The sequence below is a fragment of the Heptranchias perlo genome, chromosome 13 (genome assembly GCF_035084215.1).
Source record: "Heptranchias perlo isolate sHepPer1 chromosome 13, sHepPer1.hap1, whole genome shotgun sequence".
NCBI lineage: Eukaryota > Metazoa > Chordata > Chondrichthyes > Hexanchiformes > Hexanchidae > Heptranchias > Heptranchias perlo.
Genome location: NC_090337.1, coordinates 64503840 through 64525359, shown reverse-complemented (window position 1 = coordinate 64525359; position 21520 = coordinate 64503840). Strand labels below are relative to the sequence as shown.

General features: G+C 50.4%; 1 protein-coding gene across 1 annotated transcript in view; it reads left to right on the top strand.

Moving 5' to 3' along the window:
- ubxn7 (UBX domain protein 7) overlaps positions 1-21520 on the top strand; it is a 106618-nt gene that overhangs the window by 14589 nt on the left and 70509 nt on the right. The window contains exon 3 of the mRNA XM_067995598.1: positions 13506-13573. Within this exon, the coding sequence (XP_067851699.1) occupies positions 13506-13573 (68 nt within the window). The remainder of the gene's footprint in view (positions 1-13505; positions 13574-21520) is intronic.

Here is a 21520-nt window from a genome sequence, read left to right as displayed (position 1 = left end):
TTGTATTGTGATCACTCTTCCCCCAGAGGATCCCTTACTATGAGATTACTAATTAACCCCGTCTCATTACAAAAGACAAGGTCTAAAATAACCTGTTCCCTGATTGGCTCCACAACGCATTGTTCTAGGAAACTGTCTCAAATACATTCCATGGACTCGTCCTCCAAACTGCCTTTGCCAATTTGATTTGTCCAGTCTATATGAAGATTAAAGTCCCCCACGATTACTGCATTACCTTTGTTACAAGCTCCTATTATTTCTTGATTAATACTCTATCCAACAGTCTTGCTACTGTTAGGGGGCTTATAAACTACTCCTACCAATGTCTTCTGCCCCTTGTTATTTCTTATCTCCACCCATACTGATTCTACTTCCTGATCTTCTGAGCCAGGGTCCTTTCTCACTACCATCCTTATGTCATCCTTTATTATCAGGGCTACCCACCCTCCTTTTCCATTTTGTCTGTCTTTTCGAAACATCAAGTACCCTGGAATATTTAGTTCCCAACCTTGGTCACTTTGAAATCACGTCTCTGTAATGGCTACTAGATCAAATCCATTTATCTCTATTTGTGCCATTAGTTCTTCTAATCTTGTTATGAATGCTTCGTGCATTCAGATAAAGCATCTTTAATTTTAACTTGTTACCATTTTTCCCTGATTTGACCTTATTCGCTGATGCACTATTACAGTTAAACTCCCTGTCCCTTCCTGTCACAGTCTGCTTATCTTTACCCAAATTGCTACACTGCTCTATTGCCTTAACTTTTCTCTTTAGATTTCTAAATTTCCCCTCACCAGAACCCACCCACCACCTTTTTTTTAGTTTAATATCCTATCCACAGCGCTAGTTATTCGATTCACCGGGACACTGGTCCCAGCCCAGTTTAAGTGAAGCCCGTCCCAACGAAACAGCTCCCTCTTTCCCCAGTATTGGTGCCAGTGCCCCATAAATCAAAACCCCTGTCTCCCACTCCACTCTTTGAGCCATGCATTTAACACTCTGATCTGTTTGACCCTATGCCAATGTGTGCGTGGCTCAGGTAGTAATCTAGAGATTATTACTTTTGAGTTTCTGCTTATTAATTTAGACCCTTGCTCAAATTCCCTCAGCAGAATCTCATTCTTAGTTCTACCTATGTCGTTTGTTCCTATGTGGACCATGACAACTGGATCCTCCCCTTCGTGCTCCAAGTTCTTTTCCAGCTGCGAGGAGATATCCTTAACTCTGGCACCCGGCAGGCAACACTGACTTCGGGATTCCTGGTGGTGGCTGCAGAGAACAGTATCTGTCCCCCTGTCCCCTACCGCTACCACATTCCTTTTTACTCCCCCCACTTGAATGGCGTTCTGTGCCACAGTGCTGTGGTCACTTTGCCCATCCTCCCTGCAGTCTTTGATCTCATCCATACAGGTAGCAAGTACCACGTACCTTTTGGACAAGGTCAAAGGCTGAGGCACCTCCATCATTGCATCCCCATACCTGCCTGACTCACAGTCACATCCTCCTGTCCCTGGCCGCTGACCAACTCTAAACTACTACCTAATCTAAGGGGTGTGGCTGCCTCCTGGATCGAAGCGTCCAGATAACTCTTTCCCTCTCTCTGATGCATCGCAATGTCTGCAGCTCGGACTCTAGCTCAACAACTCTGAGCTGTAGATGTTTACTGCAAATATGGTTGCTCGGGATCTCTCTGGCCTCCACCAATTCCCACATGCTGCATTTATGGCACAGCATCTGCCCTGCCATCCCAATCTAACTTTTATTTATTTAATTAGGTACGTTTTTATTCACTCAATTACTTTTAGTTTTTATTAACTAATTAGTTTATCTAATTTAAGTTATTAATTTAATAAAGTAATAGGTTAAAGTTTCCCAGCTCTTAGTTTAAACCACTGCTCTAGCTTAAAGAGCAAAAAAAAGGTAATAGTCACCAACCAATCACTTACCTGTTGTCCTGTGACGTTGCTCCTTGATTTTTTTTTTGTTTTTGATTTCATGGCGCCCGGCTCCCGCTCCTCCCCGGGGCGCCCGGCTCCCGCTCCTCCCCGGGGCGCCCGGCTCCCGCTCCTCCCCGGGGCGCCCGGCTCCCGCTCCTCCCCGGGGCGCCCGGCTCCCGCTCCTCCCCGGGGCGCCCGGCTCCCGCTCCTCCCCGGGGCGCCCGGCTCCCGCTCCTCCCCGGGGCGCCCGGCTCCCGCTCCTCCCCGGGGCGCCCGGCTCCCGCTCCTCCCCGGGGCGCCCGGCTCCCGCTCCTCCCCGGGGCGCCCGGCTCCCGCTCCTCCCCGGGGCGCCCGGCTCCCGCTCCTCCCCGGGGGTATTGGGCTTCTGCTGGAATATTGTGTTCAGTTCTGGGCTCCACATTTTAGGAAGGATGTCAAGGTCTTAGAGAAGGTACAGAAGAGATTTACTAGAAGGGTACTGGGGATGAAGGACTTCAGTTATGTGGAGAGAGTAGAGAAGCTGTGATTGTTCTCCTTAGAACAGAGACGATTAAGAGGAGATTTGATAATGTTCAAAATCATTAACGGTTTTGATGGAGTAAATAAGAAGAAACTGTTTCCCGTGGCAGAAGGGTCAGTAACCAAATGACACAGATTTAAGGTGATTGGCAAAAGAACCAGAGGCAATATGAGGAAACATTTTTTTATGCAGTGAGTGCTGGTCAAGAAAGTTCTCCTGAACATACTTCAAAAATTCCTCTCCCTCTTTGCCCTTTACACTATTACTATCCCAGTCTATATTAGGATAGTTGAAGTCCCCCATTATCACTACTCTATAGCTCTTGCACCTCTCTGTAATTTCCCTGCAGATTTGTTCCTCTATATCCTTCACACTAGTTGGTGGCCTATAGAATACACCCAGTAGTGTGATGGCACCTCTGTTGTTTCTTAACTCTAACCAAACAGATTCTGTCCTTGACCCCTCCAGGAATCCTCTCTCTCCAACATTGCAATATTCTCCTTAATCAATACTGCCACCACCCCCCCTTTCTTCCCTATCTTTCCTGAACTCTTGTATCCAGGAATATTTAGTACACAATTAACACACATGCACTGTAAACCTATCTTCGACCTTCTTGTATTCTCTCTTAGACTGTTCCTATCTAATACCGCACAATTTCTTACTCTAGTGCTATCTCTCTCCCAATCCTTTGTGCACCTTGTTTCTCCTTTCTCATGCTACATCCTGGTGCCCATCCTCCTGTCAAATTAGTTTAAACCCTCCCCCGCAGCACTAGCAAACCTTTCTCCCAGCTGTGTTGAGGTGCAACCTGAATAGGTCCCACCTCCCCCAGAATAGGTCCCACCTCCCCCAGAATAGGTCCCACCTCCCCCAGAATAGGTCCCACCTCCCCCAGAATAGGTCTCAATGCCCCAGGAATCTAAAGCCCTCCCTCCTGCACCATCTCTCCAGCCACGCATTCATCTGCTGTATCCTCCTATTTCGATACTAGAGCATGGCACTGGAAGTAATCCGGAGATTACTACCTTTTGAGGTCCTGCTTTTTAATCTCTTTCCTAGCTCCTTCAAATCTGCCTGCAGTACCTCATCCCTCTTTCTACCTATACCAATATGGACCACAACCTCTGGCTGTTCACCCTCCCCTTTCAGAATGTTCTGCAGCCGCTCAGTGACATCCTTGACCCTGGCAACAAGGAGGCAACAAACCATCCCGGGATCATGTCTGCAGGCGCAGAAACGCCTGTCTGTTCCTCCAACTATAGAATCCCCTATCACTATTGCTCTCCTGACCTTCCTCCTCCCCCCTCCGGTACAGCTGAGCCACCCATGGTGCTATGGACTTGGCTCTGGCTGCACTCCCCAGAGGAACCCTCTCCCTCAGCAGAATTCAATACCGGTTAGAGAGTGAAATGCACTCAGGGGACTCCTGCACTACCTGCTGGTCCTTCTTATCTGTCTAGTAGTAACCCAATCTCCCTCTGCCTGCACTCTCTTAAGCTGCAGGTGACCATCTCCTGAAACGTGCTATCCATGTCGCTCTCAGCCTCACGGATGCACTGTAGTGACGCCAGCTGCTGCTCAAGCTCTGGAACTCGAGCTCCTTCAGCTGACGACACTTCCTGCACCTATGGTTGTTCAGGATGCATGATGTGTCCTGGGGTTCCCACATGGCATAGGATGTGAGCTCGATGGGACCGAGGTGCCCTGCCGTGCCTCTATTTATTAGATTAGTAACTAAACTTAACAAAAATAAACTAAAGACTTAGAAAAAACAATCACCAGTTACTCACCAATCAGCTGTTTCCCTTGAGCCGACGTTACTTTGTGTTTTTTCTCCCTGACTCTCGCGCCGTCCTGCGCTCCTCCACTGTCGCTGCTGCTCTCTGAGCCTCTGACTCCCACCTCTTTTATAGTCCGCTCTCCTGCTCTCCTCCGCTGCTGCTGCTCTTGGGCCTCTGACTCTCGCCTCTTTTATAGGCCGCTCTCCTCCTCCTCCTCCTCCGCCGTCACCGCCACTCTCAGACGTCTGACTCCCACATCTTCTGTGAAGCACCTTGGGACGTTTTACTACGTTAAAGCCACTTTATAAATGCAAGTTGTTCTTGCAAATGCTTTTGTGAGGTCCCACATGTATGCTGATTACCCCCAGCTCCAACTCACCACCGCCTCTTTCAGAACCTCCACTGCCTCTGATTTGTCATGCTGCTTGTCCGATATCCAGTATTGGATGAGCAGAAATTTTCTCCAATTAAATATTGGGAAGACTGAAGCCATTGTTGTCAGTCCCTGCCATAAACTCCGTTCCCTCGCCATTGATTTCATCCCTCTCCCTGGTCACTACCTGAGGCTGAACCAGACTGTTTGCAACCTTGGCGTCCTATTTGACCCTGAGCTGAGCTTCCAAATCCATATCCTCTCCATCACCTCTGTAACATCGCCCATCTCTGTCCCTGCCTCAGCTTATCTGCTGCTAAAACCCTCATCCATGCCTTTGTTACCTCTAGACTTGACTATTCCAATGCTCTCCTTGCCAGGTTCCCACCTTGCACTTTCTGTAAGCTTGAGCTCATCCAAAACTGTGCTACCATATCCTAACACTCACCAAGGCCCGATCACCCATCACCTCTGTGCTCGCTGACCTACATTGGCTCCTGGTCCGGCAATGCCTCGATTTTCAAATTCTCATCCTTGTTTTCAAATCCCTCCGTGGCCTCGCCCCTCCCTATCTCTGTAACCTCCTCATGCCCTACAAGATCTCTGCGCTCCCCCAATTCTGGCCTCTTGCGCATCCCCAATTTCCTTCGCTCCACCATTGGCGGCCATGCCTTTAGCTGCCTAGGCCCTGAGCTCTGCAATTCCCTCCCTAAACCGCCTCTCTACTTCTCTACCCTCCTTTAAGACATTCCTTAAAACCAACCTCTTTGGCCAAGCTTTTGGTCACCTATCCCAATACCTCCTTATGTGGCTTGGTGTCAAATTTTGTTTGATAATGCTCCTGTGAAGCACCTTGGGACGTTTTACTACATTAAAGCTGCTATATAAATGCAAGTTGTTCTTGCGAATGCTTTTGTTCCTTCTATTTTGCTGCAGCCAAAGATATTCATGGCACACCCCTCTTAATTTAGGCTCCCATCCAGCAACTCTGCTGAAGTTCTGATGACCTGACCTGCTCCTTGTGTGCTCTGTAGCTCCCTGACCTACTCAAAGCCTTTCATTGCCCGGTCGCCAAGAAGGACTTAAGATAGGATCAACTTGAGCAACAGTGGGCCATGCTGTAAAGGCCTTGCTCCACCACACCTCATCCCAACTGGCAGCTGGCCCATCTGATTGCTCACTCACCCAGGACTCGAGTCCTTACTGGTTTAATCTGTTTGCTCATCTGTCCAACCTGAGTGCTTCTTGGGCTGCCTTTCCCAAGTGCTTTGTACCAAGTACTTCCCAGTTTGAAAATGCTTGTGTTCTTATCCTTTTGGTCATTTTCAGGCCTTGCACAGCTCTTTCATTCTCATCTCATTCAGCTTTGCCTCCTTTCAACTCCCCACCCTCTACCACTATGCCTCCTTCAATCCCTCGCTCAGCCCACCTAATACTTAAAGGAAATCTCTCGCTGGTTACTATAACAACTGGTAAGTGCAGGTATGCAGACTGTATGAGCAGCTGTTAAAAATCAGCATGAAACTTCTTTCAAAGTTAGGAAAGTTAAGAAGGGCAAAACGCAAGCACTTTGAAACCTATTGCTGATTCTTACTTAAGTTTCAAATTGAAATTTCATAACTTAGATTGATAGATTTTTGTTAAGCAAGGGTATTAAGGGTTACGGAACCACGGCGGGTAGATGGAGATAAAATACAGATTAGCCATGATCTAATTTGAATGGCGGAAAAGGCTCAAGTGGCCGAATGGCCTACTCCTGTTCCTACGTTTCTATGCAAGTTTCATGGTATAACACTTTTGTCATTATAAAGCATCATATCCTCTGACTTACCATGAGCAATGCCACGGGAAATGAATAAATATAAATTTTTATAAAAGGTTCTGTTATCACACTTGTGCCTGATTTGCTCAAACTTAATTTTCATAAAACAGAAGCAACTCACAAGTGTTAGAGAATGTACAAATCAAATGTGAGGATTATAGGTAGATAAGCGTCCAACTGGTAGTCAGCAAAATCTACCAATAAAAGAAAGGAGAAGAAATCAAATCGCTCAATATTTTTTGAAAGTCACTTTCATCTTGACTTCTCCACTAGGATGAGCACCTACTGCCTGGAATAAAGCTTGTAACATAAATATATTTAAAAATTAAAATTTACAGTATAAATTATTACACTTACCTAAATATTTTTCCAGTTGGAAAAGTCTTCCACTTTGCTTTCCACTGGAGGCTTGTTTTCAACTTGAGTCTTGAGTTCCAAGCCTGAGTCTTGAGTTCATCGGAGTTCAAAAAGACAACACAAATCATCTGAAGAGACCCAACAAGGTAGCAGACCAGAGCTCTAGCATGCATTTGTGCCTACAACTTATAGATTTGTTTATCTGACTGTTTTAAGTCCTGTCCCCTCAAATTCTTCCCTTTCCAAGTGTTGAAAAATTACTGGCAGCACAACAATAGGAAACACATTTTTGAGGCTTTGAAGATAAAAGTTTTTTTGTATAAAAAAAACAACTAATCAATATAAAGCTCAAACTTCAATTTGTTAGGCCATTGTACACAGTTCACCCAGTCAGAAAGTTGGGTTGCTTATTGGTGAAATTTATGTTCATGAAAGCCAACTTGCGTTTATTTACTGTTCAAAGCAGACTCCCCGTATTCCCGTCTCTCTTCTTGCGCACCCCCCCCCACCACCTCAGGAATTACATAGAAGTTACAACACAGAAACAGGCCTTTTTGCCCAACCAGTCCGTGCTGGTATTTATCCTCCGTGCGAGCAGTCGTCCTAATCCCGTGTGCCTTAACCTTCCTTTCAACCACCTATCTAACCTATTCTTAAAACTTGACATAGTCTCGGCTTCAGTCACTAACTCCAGTAGTGCATTCCACAACTTCACAACCCTCTTTTTTTAAAAAAAGTTTCTTCTGCTCTCAATCCTAAATCTCTTACATTTAATCTGGTATCTTCTTGATATATATATTAATGACCTGGACTTGGATATATAGAGCACAATTTCAAAGTTTGCAGATGACACAAAATTTGTAAATGTAGTAAACAGTGAGGACCATTGTAGCAGAGTTTAGGAGGACATATATAGACTGGTGAAATGGGCAGACACATGGCAGATGCAATTTAATGCAGAGAAGTGTGAAGTGATAAATTTTTGGGAGGAAGAATGAAGAGAGGCAATATAAACTAAATGGTACAATTTTAAAAGACGTGCAGGAAGAGACCGACCTGGGGGTTCACATACATAATTTTTCAAAGGTAGCAGGACAAGCTGATAAAGCTACTTAAAAAATAAACATGTGGAATCTATAGCTTTATAAGTAGAGGCAGAATACAAAAACAAAGAAGTTATGCTAAACTTATATAAATCACTAATTAGGCTTCCAATTCTGGGCACCACACTTTGGAATGGCTATCACAGCCTTAGAGAGGGTGCAGGGGAGATTTATCAGAATGATACCAGGGATGAAGGACTTCAGTTATATGGAGAGATGAGAGATACAGGGGTTGTTCTCCTTTTTAAAAAAAAAAGGTTAAGGGAGATTTAATAGAGGTGTTCAAAATTATGATGGGTTTTGATAGAGTAAATAAGTAGAAACCATTTCCACTGGCAGGAGGCTTGGTAACCAGGGGACACAGATTTAAGATAATTGACAAAAGAACTAGAAACAATGAGCAAAGAGTTTGACCAAGTGATATAATGTGAAAAGTTGTGATAGCCATACAGAAAGAGAAAAAACAGAAAAACTTTTTTAAAAGTTACAGCGGAAAAGAATTTTTAAAATTAATTTATGGGATGTGGGCATCGCTGGCAAGGCCAGGATTTATTGCCCATCCCTAATTGCCGTTGAGAAGGTGGTGGTGAGCTGCCGCCTTGAACCGCTGCAGTCCGTGTGGTGAAGGTTCTCCCACAGTGCTATTAGGTAGGGAGTTCCAGGATTTTGACCCAGCGACGATGAAGGAACGGCGATATATTTCCAAGTTGGGATGGTGTGTGACTTGGAGGGGAACATGCAGGTGCTGTTGTTCCCATGTGCCTGCTGCCCTTGTCCTTCTAGTTGGTAGATGTTGCGGGTTTGGGTGGCGCTGTCGAAGAAACTTTGGCGAGTTGCTGCAGTGTAACTTGAGAGAGAGTGTAATAGGAGGAGAGAGCTGGGTTATTATATATTTTGTTCCACTCTTCCAACAAAATTAGGTGTGACCATCCCTACCACTCCGGAGATGTAATGGCCTCACTTTAATCGGCTCCAGCCCGCTTCCCAATAAAAAAAATCTTCAAAGCTTTTTCAGCCGTGCCTTCTCTGGCGCTTCTTGCCTGCTGTCTGTCGTTTCTGCTTCCCGCCACAGCACCTCAGTTGTAATCCCAGCCAGAGTCTGCTCCCAGACCTGGACTTATAATCCTGGTCTGTTTCCAGCTTCATACCTAACTCTTCATATCACCATTACTCTTGGTGCTGCAAATGACATGTTGGCCTTTATTGCAAGGGCTTGGAGTACAAGAGTAAGGAAGTCTTACAACAATTCTACAAGACTTCGGTGAGACCTCACCTGGAGTACAGTTTTGGTCTCCTTATCTAAGGAAAGATATACAATATGCAATAAAGGTTCACCAGATTAATTCCTGGGGTGAGAGGGTTGTCCAATGAGGAGAGATTGACTAGAATGGGCCTATACACTCCAGAGTTTAGAATGAGAGGTGAAACATATAAGATTCTGAGGGGGCTTGACAAGGTAGAGGCTGAGAGGTTGTTTCCCCTGGCTAGAGAGTCTAGAACTAGAAGGCGTAGTCTCAGGATAAGGGGTTGGCCATTTAAGACTGAGATGAGGAATTTCTTCACTCAGAAGGTTGTGAATCTTTGGAATTTTCTACCCTAGAGGGCTGTGGATGCTGAGTCGTTTAGTATATTCAAGGCTGAGATAGATAGATAGATTTATGGACTCTAGGGAAATCAAGGGATATGGGAATTGGGCAGTAAAGTGGAATTGAGGTTGAAGATCAGCCATGATCTTATTGAATGGCGGAGCAGGCTTGAGGGGCCGTATGGCCTACTCCTGCTCCTATTTCTTATGTTCTTATGCCACCCCCATTATATCCCAGCTCTAGTCCAACCCACTTCTCCAACACCCCACCTGGTCCCATACTCCTACTATTCCCCACACTGCATCTTCCAGCACTACTGCTTTTTGCTCCCATCCCCTCCTTGACTATCCACAGATTCCAGTGTCTACCAGTTCTCCCACACCCCCTCCTCTTCCTGGGTTCTCCAAGTTTTCAGATCTCCTTTGAATGCTCCTACCTCTCTCTCTCACACCCCCCATGAATGGTGCTAGAGCCCAGCCACCCCAAAAACCCTCCCAGACCCACTGACTGATCCCACACCACCCTCCACAATTACACATGTAGTGCTGTATGACTCCCACCCCAAACCTGCTGCCCCCTTTGTCCTTCACTCGTAGAAGAGAACTGAAAATTTGCACATGGGGGCGCTCTTTGCATAGTGTGAGACTGAGACGATCTCTCACATCTGTCTAAAGAGAGATTGGTACCCCTGCGATTTATTTAGTTTCCTTGCTGGTTAGGTAACCTGCCAGTGTGTTTGGTGTAATTCCTTGCTGCTGAATGATTTTCTACCAAAGTGTTCATGTGTGTGGAAAAATTAAACATCACTTCAAAAAGTAAAAGATTGAACTAGTGGTGTTGTTTTGCTAACTTTGTTTTGTAGCTCCTTGTTGTTCGGACTACCGACAATGCAGCACTTCCTCAGTACTGCACTGGAGTGTTAGCCTAGATGATGTGCTCAAGTTCTGGAGTAGGGTTTGAACCCCCAACCTTCTGACTTGGGCGAGAGTGCTACCAACTGAACCAGGCTGGCTCTTGCTGTTCTGGGGAACAAGAACACTTCTCTGGACCGTGAGCCGCTTACTGCACCACTGTAGGGGTACTTGTATCCGCTATAGGAAGACTGAGCCAGATCGATCATTAGGGACAGGTCAGCCCTCTGCAGAACAAATTTTAAGCTGGGCATTAGGTGATATTCCATGTGGGGGCTGGGAGTCTCAGTAGTGAAGATTGAAAATAACTCCTACATATCCAAGTGGTTTTCCAGCTTTAGGGAGGAGGTGGGATTGGGGCACTCGGCAAGTTGAAATAGTGTTTAAATAGGATGTCCCACAACATTACTGATTAGATGAACACTTATGTTGCAGAACTTCCTCAAGTAGAAGTGGAGCTCCCAGTGCTCTAGATCCGTCCCATTTACATTATGGGGTGGATATCACGGCAGCAACAAACAGCTGCATATGCACAGTGCAAAAATGAGAAAATTGTGACTTTCATTTCTGATATGGACCTTCTCTGATGATTAGGGAAGGGATCTAAAGGCCAGTAATTTGAAAACAGGCAAGCTGAGTGCTGGGCCCGTTGATGGTCAGAATTAGCCGATGCTTCAAGTTGAGCCTGTTCGTATTCACGCCCTCCCCCTACAGCACGGCTTCCTCTGTAGGAGCAGACATCGCTTACGTTGCTTAACGTGGTCCTGTACTTTTTCTGATTATCCAGATGCTTTGCTGCGGAACCGGTCATACCACAAACATCACCTGACATAGGTCCTGATTCCTCTGATCCTGACTTGGGCCAGAAGGACCTTTGTGGTCTTGGTTTGGATTCCTTTACCCGAGCTGACCTGTATTCTTAGAATTTCAGTTACTGTAATGTAAAGGGGCAATAAGCAAACACCTGTTAAAGGCAGTATCGGCTCAAGTTTGTTAGCGAGATACGGATATCTTCCAAACTTGAGATGTGATTTTCATGTATAACCAAGACATTATAAATCTCGGTACTTAGCCCCCTTCTACTATGTCGTTTTTATAGAGCTCATTTGCCCTCTTTGACACAGTATAAGGAGATTGTTTGCAGTACACGGGCTTGCAAACATCATTCAGAGGAGTGCCCATGAGATTCATCAGGAAGATTAAACTAGAAATGACAGTCTTTCTCAGCACAATGATGTCAAGCTATTGTTTCCATTTGGGCTTGGGACCCACACCTGTCATTTTTGCAGTATATGTCTTTATCAGGACTGTTTATCTCTATCACAAAAGAAAAGTGATTTCCTTTAACTTTTATGCTTACAAAAGCATTATACCTGAAGAGCTCTTCAGGGAATGAGCCAATTCAGGAGCTGCCAGGAGTCATCTTAATCTCTTTCTTTGCACAACATGGTCCTGTACTTCATCTCTTTACACAGAGATACCCCATGGAATCAGTCATACCGCAAGCATTAACTGTCATAGATCCTGATTCCTCTGATCCTGACTTGGGTCAGGAGACCTTGGTGATCTTAGTTGGGATTCTTTTCCTCTAGCTGATTGCAGCTTGTATTCTTTGGATGTCTGATTTCCACCTCATGGTAAGGATCCTGCAAACAGGAAGAAGAATGGACTGGAATAGTTGTCCTTGGTTCCAGAAAGAGTGCCTAGTCTCTGAGTTCTCTATACATGGCTTATGATTGATTCCATTCTCAGGTTACACAGTGCAGACATCTGGACTCATTTAAGAATATTTTCAATGAGCCCAGTAAATGTAAGTTGTCTGTTTACAACATATACTGGCTCAACATGTGCTAACAGGTATCTGCCAGATTGTGAGGGCCAGTAAACATAAGAACCAAGAAATAGGAGCAGGAGTAGGCCATACGGCCCCTCGAGCCTGCTTCGCCATTCAGTAAGATCACGGCTGATCTTGTACCTCAACTCCACTTTCCCACCTGATCCCCATATCCCTTGATTCCCTTAGTGTCCAAAAATCTATCAATCTCAGTCTTGAATATACTCAACGACTGAGTATCCACAGCCCTCGGGTAGAGAATTCCAAATGTTCACGGCCCTCTGAGTGAAGAAACTCCTCCTCATCTCAGTCCTAAATATCCAACTCTTTATCCTGAGACTTTTTTTTTATTCGTTCATGGGATGTGGGCGTCGCTGGCCAGGCCAGCATTTATTGCCCATCCCTAATTGCCCTTGAGAAGGTGGTGGTGAGCCACCGCCTTGAACTGCTGCAGCCTGTGTGGTGAAGGTTCTCCCACAGTGCTGGATCTTCCCCCTCATGCCCCAAGTTCTTTTCCAGCCGCGAGGAGATATGCTTAACCCTGATGCCGGGGAACTTGCCTCCCTTTTAGGCGAGAGGCTTGGGGAGAGAACAACTGAGCTTTGGGTTGACAGGTATAATTGAGAACTTCTGCCTGATGGGAAGGAACTTTGTGGCTGCAGATGGAGGACCTCCTGGAGCTTTGAAGAGGTGTGAGCAGAACAAGATCCTTTAGATGCAGCGAACAAAAGAATTGCACAAATAGAGGTGGTTGTATACCGTTCTAAACTTTGGAGAGTCCTCCCTCTTGGTGATATTGTAATATACTGTCAGAAAGCCTAAGTAATAGGAAGAGTTAGTTAGAGACAGTATTGTGAGAAAGGAGTTGATTGTACTTTAGACAGCCTTTTTTGTACTAAAATTATGGCAAGTAACAAAAAAAAATCCTTCCTGTGTACTATACCAGAGATAGGAATTTCATAATAAAGTTATAGAAAAGCAGCTGATCTGCCAGCATGATGAAACTTAAAGCGGCTCACTTCACCGTCCATGCAACCACAGATATTTATTGAACGTGTTTTTACAGTTAATATCTGGAAGCAGATACAGCACAACAGCAAGCAGGCGTTGGTGTTTGGAAAGTGTTCACTGCTCAGCTGTGCTCCTATGATTGCAAGTCTGTTGTCAAATATTCCTGGTCCTGGCCTCACTGAGCATTGTTACACTCGAACCGAGAGAGATGGGCACAGTTATTTCTTTCTCAGTCTGATGCTTGCTCATTTTGTGTCATTTTAGGGATGAAGTACGAGCTCCAATTCCACAAAAGCAAGAAATCCTGGTGGAACCTGAACCTTTGTTTGGTGGTAAGGTGTTTCAAACAAAACATTTATCTGCGTTCAATTGCTTTTACCCCCTCATGGAACAGGCTGACAGCTGGTGTGTCTTTCTGATGTTGGTGGCCGACGGATAAATCCTCCGAAATGCTCATATTTGTGTAAACTGTAATGAATACTTCCGGATAATTTCCGTTCTACCATAACTGAAAGAACATGTATTTATGTCGTGCCGTATCACCTTCTCAGGACATCCCAAACCATCTTACAATAAGCAGTCCGTCTGTCCATCCCTCCCTCCTTTTCTCCCTCCCTCCCTCCTTTTCTCCCTCCCTCCTTCCTTTTCTCCCTCCCTCCCTCCTTTTCTCCCTCCCTCCCTCCTTTTCTCCCTCCCTCCCTCCTTTTCTCCCTCCCTCCCTCCTTTTCTCCCTCCCTCCCTCCTTTTCTCCCTCCCTCCCTCCTTTTCTCCCTCCCTCCCTCCTTTTCTCCCTCCCTCCCTCCTTTTCTCCCTCCCTCCCTCCTTTTCTCCCTCCCTCCCTCCTTTTCTCCCTCCCTCCCTCCTTTTCTCCCTCCCTCCCTCCTTTTCTCCCTCCCTCCCTCCTTTTCTCCCTCCCTCCCTCCTTTTCTCCCTCCCTCCCTCCTTTTCTCCATCCCTCCCTCCTCTTCTCCCTCACTCCCTCCTCTTCTCCCTCACTCCCTCCTCTTCTCCCTCACTCCCTCCTCTTCTCCATCCCTCCCTCCTCTTCTCCATCCCTCCCTCCTCTTCTCCATCCCTCCCTCCTCTTCTCCATCCCTCCCTCCTCTTCTCCATCCCTCCCTCCTCTTCTGCATCCCTGCCTCCTCTTCTGCATCCCTCCCTCCTTTTCTCCCTCCCTCCTTTTCTCCCTCCCTCCTTTTCTCCCTCCCTCCTTTTCTCCTCCCTCCTTTTCTCCCTCCCTCCTTTTCTCCCTCCCTCCTTTTCTCTCTCCCTCCCTCCTTTTCTCCCTCCCTCCTTTTCTCCCTCCCTCCTTTTCTCCCTCCCTCCTTTTCTCCCTCCCTCACTCCTTTTCTCCCTCCCTCACTCCTTTTCTCCCTCCCTCACTCCTTTTCTCCCTCCCTCACTCCTTTTCTCCCTCCCTCACTCCTTTTCTCCCTCACTCCTTTTCTCCCTCACTCCTTTTCTCCCTCACTCCTTTTCTCCCTCACTCCTTTTCTTCTCCTCACTCCTTTTCTCCCTCACTCCTTTCTCCCTCACATCCTTTTCTCCCTCACTCCTTTTCTCCCTCACTTTCCTTTTCTCCCTCACTTCCTTTCTCCCTCACTCCTTTTCTCCCTCACTTCCTTTTCTCCCTCACTCCTTTCTCCTCACTCCTTTTCTCCCTCACTCCTTTTCTCCCTCACTCCTTTTCTCCCTCACTCCTTTTCTCCCTCACTCCTTTTCTCCCTCACTCCTTTTCTCCCTCACTCCTTTCTCCCTCACTCCTTTTCTCCCTCACTTCCTTTTCTCCCTCACTCCTTTTCTCCCTCACTTCTTTCTCCCTCACTTCTTTTCTCCCTCACTTCTTTTCTCCCTCACTCCTTTCTCCCTCACTCCTTTTCTCCCTCCCTCCTTTTCTCCCTCCCTCCTTTTCTCCCTCCCTCCTTTTCTCTCTCCCTCCCTCCTTTTCTCTCTCCCTCCCTCCTTTTCTCTCTCCCTCCCTCCTTTTCTCCCTCCCTCACATCCTTTTCTCCCTCCCTCACTCCTTTTCTCCCTCCCTCACATCCTTTTCTCCCTCACTTCTTTCTCCCTCACATCCTTTTCTCCCTCCCTCCTTTCTCCCTCCCTCCTTTTCTCTCCCTCCCTCCTTTTCTCTCTCCCTCCCTCCTTTTCTCTCTCCCTCCCTCCTTTTCTCTCTCCCTCCCTCCTTTTCTCCCTCCCTCACTCCTTTTCTCCCTCCCTCAACTCCTTTTCTCCCTCCCTCACTCCTTTTCTCCCTCACATCCTTTCTCCTCCTCTCCCTCACTCCTTTCTCTCCTCACTCCTTTCTCCCTCACTTCCTTTCTCCCTCACTTCCTTTCTCCCTCACTCCTTTTCTCCCTCACTCCTTTTCTCCTCACTCCTTTTCTCCCTCACACTCCTTTTCTCCCTCACTCCTTTCTCCCTCACTTCCTTTCCTCCCTCACTCCTTTCTCCCTCACTCCTTTTCTCCCTCACTCCTTTTCTCCCTCACTTCCTTTCTTCCCTCACATCCTTCTTCTCCCTCACTCCTTTTCTCCCTCACTCCTTTCTCCCTCACTCCTTTTCTCCCTCACTCCTTTCTCCCTCACTCCTTTTCTCCCTCACTCCTTTTCTCCCTCACTTCCTTTTCTCCCTCACTCCTTTCTCCCTCACTCCTTTTCTCCTCACTCCTTTTCTCCCTCACTTCCTTTTCTCCCTCACTCCTTTTCTCCCTCACTCCTTTTCTCCCTCACTCCTTTTCTCCCTCACTCCTTTTCTCCTCACTTCCTTTTCTCCCTCACTCCTTTTCTCCCTCACTCCTTTTCTCCCTCACTCCTTTTCTCCCCTCACTCCTTTTCTCCCTCACTCCTTTTCTCCCTCACTCCTTTCTCCCTCACTCCTTTTCTCCCTCACTCCTTTTCTCCCTCACTCCTTTCTCCCTCCCTCCCTCCTTTTCTCCCTCCCTCCCTCCTTTTCTCCCTCCCTCCCTCCTTTTCTCCCTCCCTCCCTCCTTTCTCCCTCCCTCCCTCCTTTTATCCCTCCCTCCCTCCTTTTCTCCCTCCTCCTTTTCTCCTCCCTCCTTTTCTCCCTCCCTCCTTTTCTCCCTCCCTCCTTTCTCCCTCCCTCCTTTTCTCCCTCCCTCCTTTTCTCCCTCCCTCCTTTTCTCCCTCCCTCCCTCCTTTTCTCCCTCCCTCCCTCCCTCCTTTTCTCCCTCCCTCCCTCCTTTTCTCCCTCCCTCCTTTCTCCCTCCCTCCCTCCTTTCTCCCTCCCTCCCTCCTTTTCTCCCTCCCTCCTCCTCTTCTCCCTCCCTCCCTCCCTCCTCTTCTCCCTCCCTCCCTCCCTCCTCTTCTCCTCCCTCCCTCCCTCCCTCCCTCCCTCCTTTTCTCCCTCCCTCCCTCCTTTTCTCCCTCCCTCCCTCCTTTTCTCCCTCCCTCCCTCCTCTTCTCCCTCCTCCTCTTCTCCCTCCCTCCTCTTCTCCCTCCCTCCCTCTTCTCCCTCCCTCCTCTTCTCCCTCCCTCCTCTTCTCCCTCCCTCCTCTTCTCCCTCCCTCCTCTTCTCCCTCCCTCCTCTTCTCCCTCCCTCTCTCTCTCCTCCCTCCTCTCTCCCTCCCTCCTCTTCTCCCTCCCTCCTCTTCTCCCTCCCTCCTCTCTCCCTCCCTCCTCTTCTCCCTCCCTCCTCCTCTTCTCCTCCCTCCTCTTCCTCCCTCCCTCCTCTTCTCCCTCCCTCCTCTTCTCCCTCCCTCCTCTTCTCCCTCCCTCCTCTTCTCCCTCCCTCCTCTTCTCCCTCCCTCCTCTTCTCCCTCCCTCCTCTTCTCCCTCCCTCCTCTTCTCCCTCCCTCCTCTTCTCCCTCCTCCTCTCTCCTCCCTCCTCTTCTCCCTCCCTCCTTTTCTCCCTCCCTCCTTTTCTCCCTCCCTCCCTCCTTTTCTCCCTCCCTCCCTCCCTCCTTTCTCCCTCCCTCCCTCCTTTCTCCCTCCCTCCCTCCTTTCTCCCTCCCTCCCTCCTTTCTCCCTCCTCCCTCCTTTCTCCCTCCCTCCCTCCTTTCTCCCTCCCTCCCTCCTTTTCTCCCTCCCTCCCTCCTTTTCTCCCTCCTCCCTCCTCTCTCCCCCTCCCTCCTCCTCTTCTCCCTCCCTCCCTCCTCTTCTCCCTCCCTCCCTCCCTCCCTCCCTCCCTCCTTTCTCCTCCCTCCTCCTTTTCTCCTCCCTCCCTCCTTTCTCCCTCCTCCCTCCTCTTCTCCCTCCCTCCTCTTCTCCCTCCCTCCTCTTCTCCCTCCCTCCCTCCTCTTCCCTCCTCCCTCCTCTTCTCCCTCCCTCCTCTTCTCCCTCCTCCTCTTCTCCCTCCCTCCTCTTCTCCTCCCTCCTCTTCTCCCTCCCTCTCTTCTCCCTCCCTCCTCTTCTCCCTCCCTCCTCTTCTCCCTCCTCCCTCCTCTTCCCTCCCTCCTCTTCGCCCTCCTCCCTCTTCTCCCTCCCTCCCTCCTCTCTCCCTCCCTCTCCCTCCTCTTCTCCCTCCCTCCTCTCCTCCCTCCCTCCTCTTCTCCATCCCTCCCTCCTCTTCTCCCTCCCTCCCTCCTCTTCTCCCTCCCTCCCTCCCTCCTCTTCTCCCTCCCTCCTCTTCTCCCTCCTCCCTCCCTCCTCTTCTCCCTCCCTCCTCTTCTCCCTCCCTCCTCTTCGCCCTCCCTCCCTCTTCTCCCTCCTCCTCCTCTTCTCCCTCCTTCCCTCCTCTTCTCCCTCCCTCCCTCCCTCCTTCCCTCCTCTTCTCCTCCCTCCCTCCTCCCTCCATCCTCTTCTCCTTCCCTCCCTCCTCTCTCCCCCTCCCTCCTCTTCTCCTCCCTCCCTCCCTCCTCTTCTCCCTCCCTCCCTCCTCTTCTCCCTCCCTCCCTCCTCTTCTCCCTCCCTCCCTCCTCTTCTCCCTCCCTCCCTCCTCTTCTCCCTCCCTCCTTTTCTCCCTCCCTCCCTCCTTTTCTCCCTCCCTCCCTCCGTTTCTCCCTCCCTCCCTCCTTTTCTCCCTCCCTCCTCCTCGTCTCCCTCCCTCCTCTTCTCCCTCCCTCCTCTTCTCCCTCCCTCCTCTTCTCCCTCCCTCCTCTTCTCCCTCCCTCCTCTTCTCCCTCCCTCCCTCCTCTTCTCCTCCCTCCTCTTCTCCCTCCCTCCTCTTCTCCCTCCCTCCTCTTCTCCCTCCTCCTCTTCTCCCTCCCTCCTCTTCTCCCTCCCTCCTCTTCTCCCTCCCTCCTCTTCTCCCTCCCTCCTCTTCTCCTCCCTCCTCTTCTCCCTCCCTCCTCTTCTCCCTCCCTCCTCTTCTCCCTCCCTCCTCTTCTCCCTCCCTCCCTCCTCTTCTCCCTTCCCTCCTCTTCTCCCTCCCTCCTCTTCTCCCTCCCTCCTCTTCTCCCTCCCTCCTCTTCTCCCTCCCTCCTCTTCTCCCTCCTCCTCTTCTCCCTCCTCTCCCTCCTCTTCGCCCTCCCTCCCTCTTCTGCCCTCCCTCCCTCCTCTTCTCCCTCCCTTCCCTCCTCTCTCCTCCCTCCCTCCCTCCCTCCCTCCCTCCTCTTCTCCATCCCTCCCTCCTCTTCTCCCTCCCTCCCTCCTTTTCTCCCTCCCTCCCTCCTTTTCTCCCTCCCTCCCTCCTTTTCTCCCTCCCTCCCTCCTTTTCTCCCTCCCTCCTTTTCTCCTCCCTCCTTTTCTCCCTCCCTCCCTCCTTTTCTCCTCCCTCCCTCCTTTTCTCCCTCCCTCCCTCCTTTTCTCCTCCCTCCCTCCTTTTCTCCCTCCTCCCTCCTTTTCTCCTCCTTTTCTCCCTCCCTCCCTCCTTTTCTCCCTCCCTCCCTCCTTTTCTCCCTCCCTCCCTCCTTTTCTCCCTCCCTCCCTCCTTTTCTCCCTCCCTCCCTCCTTTTCTCCCTCCCTCCCTCCTTTTCTCCCTCCCTCCCTCCTTTTCTCCCTCCCTCCCTCCTTTTCTCCCTCCTCCCTCCTTTTCTCCCTCCCTCCCTCCTTTTCTCCCTCCCTCCCTCCTCTTCTCCCTCCCTCCCTCCTCTTCTCCCTCCCTCCTCTTCTCCCTCCCTCCTCTTCCCCTCCCTCCCTCCTCTTCTCCCTCCCTCCCTCCCTCCTCTTCTCCCTCCCTCCCTCTCTTCTCCCTCCCTCCCTCCTCTTCTCCCTCCCTCCTCTCTTCTCCCTCCCTCTTCTCCTCCCTCCTCTTCTCCCTCCCTCCTCTTCTCCCTCCCTCCTCTTCTCCCTCCCTCCTCCTCTTCTCCCTCCCTCCTCTTCTCCCTCCCTCCTCTTCTCCCTCCCTCCCTCCTCTTCTCCCTCCCTCCTCTTCTCCCTCCCTTCCTCTTCTCCCTCCCTCCTCTTCTCCCTCCCTCCTCTTCTCCCTCCCTCCTCTTTCCCTCCCTCCTCTTCTCCCTCCCTCCTCTTCTCCCTCCCTCCTCTTCTCCCTCCCTCCTCTTCTCCCTCCCTCCTCTTCTCCCTCCCTCCTCTTCTCCCTCCCTCCTCTTCTCCTCCCTCCCTCCTCTTCTCCCTCCCTCCTCTTCTCCTCCCTCCTCTTCTCCCTCCCTCCTCTTCTCCCTCCCTCCTCTTCTCCCTCCCTCCTCTTCTCCTCCCTCCTCTTCTCCCTCCCTCCTCTTCTCCCTCCCTCCTCTTCTCCCTCCCTCCTCTTCTCCCTCCCTCCTCTTCTCCCTCCCTCCTCTCTCCCTCCCTCCTCTTCTCCTCCCTCCTCTTCTCCCTCCCTCCTCTTCTCCCTCCCTCCCTCCTCTTCTCCCTCCCTCCTCTTCTCCCTCCCTCCTCTTCTCCCTCCCTCCTCTTCTCCCTCCCTCCTCTTCTCCTCCCTCCTCTTCGCCCTCCCTCCCTCTTCTCCCTCCTCCCTCCTCTTCTCCCTCCCTTCCCTCCTCTTCTCCCTCCCTCCCTCCCTCCCTCCTCCCCTCTTCTCCATCCCTCCCTCCTCTTCTCCCTCCCTCCCTCCTTTCTCCCTCCCTCCCTCCTTTTCTCCCTCCCTCCCTCCTTTTCTCCCTCCCTCCTTTTCTCCCTCCCTCCTTTTCTCCCTCCCTCCTTTTCTCCACTCCCTCCTTTTCTCCCTCCCTCCCTCCTTTTCTCCCTCCCTCCCTCCTTTTCTCCCTCCCTCCCTCCTTTTCTCCCTCCCTCCCTCCTTTTCTCCCTCCTTCCCTCCTTTTCTCCCTCCTTTTCTCCCTCCCTCCCTCCTTTTCTCCCTCCCTCCCTCCTTTCTCCCTCCCTCCCTCCTTTTCTCCCTCCCTCCCTCCTTTTCTCCTCCCTCCCTCCTTTTCTCCCTCCCTCCCTCCTTTTCTCCCTCCCTCCCTCCTTTTCTCCCTCCCTCCCTCCTTTTCTCCCTCCCTCCCTCCTCTTCTCCCTCCCTCCCTCCCTCCTCTTCTCCCTCCCTCCCTCCTCTTCTCCCTCCCTCCCTCCCTCCTCTTCTCCCTCCCTCCCTCCCTCCTCTTCTCCCTCCCTCCTCTTCTCCCTCCCTCCTCTTCTCCCTCCCTCCTCTTCTCCTCCCTCCTCTTCTCCCTCCCTCCTCTTCTCCCTCCCTCCTCTTCTCCCTCCCTCCTCTTCTCCCTCCCTCCTTCTTCTCCCTCCCTCCTCTTCTCCCTCCTCCTCTTCTCCCTCCCTCCTCTTCTCCCTCCCTCCTCTTCTCCCTCCCTCCTCTTCTCCCTCCCTCCTCTTCTCCCTCCCTCCTCTTCTCCCTCCCTCCTCTTCTCCCTCCCTCCTCTTCTCCTCCCTCCTCTTCTCCCTCCTCCCTCCTCTTCTCCCTCCCTCCCTCCTCTTCTCCTCCCTCCCTCCTCTTCTCCCTCCCTCCCTCCTCTTCTCCCTCCCTCCTCTTCTCCCTCCCTCTCTTCTCCCTCCCTCCTCTTCTCCTCCTCCTCTTCTCCCTCCCTCCTCTTCTCCCTCCCTCCTCTTCTCCCTCCCTCCTCTTCTCCCTCCCTCCTCTTCTCCTCCCTCCTCTTCTCCCTCCCTCCTCTTCTCCCTCCCTCCTCTTCTCCCTCCCTCCTCTTCTCCTCCCTCCTCTTCTCCCTCCCTCCTCTTCTCCCTCCCTCCTCTTCTCCTCCCTCCTCTTCTCCCTCCCTCCTCTTCTCCCTCCCTCCTCTTCTCCCTCCCTCCTCTTCTCCCTCCCTCCTCTTCTCCCTCCCTCCTCTTCTCCTCCCTCCCTCCTCTTCTCCCCTCCCCTCCCTCCCTCCCTCCCTCCTCTTCTCCATCCCTCCCTCCTCCCTCCCTCCTCTTCTCCATCCCTCCCTCCTCTTCTCCCTCCCTCCCTCCTTTCTCCCTCCCTCCCTCCTTTTCTCCCTCCCTCCCTCCTTTTCTCCCTCCCTCCTTTTCTCA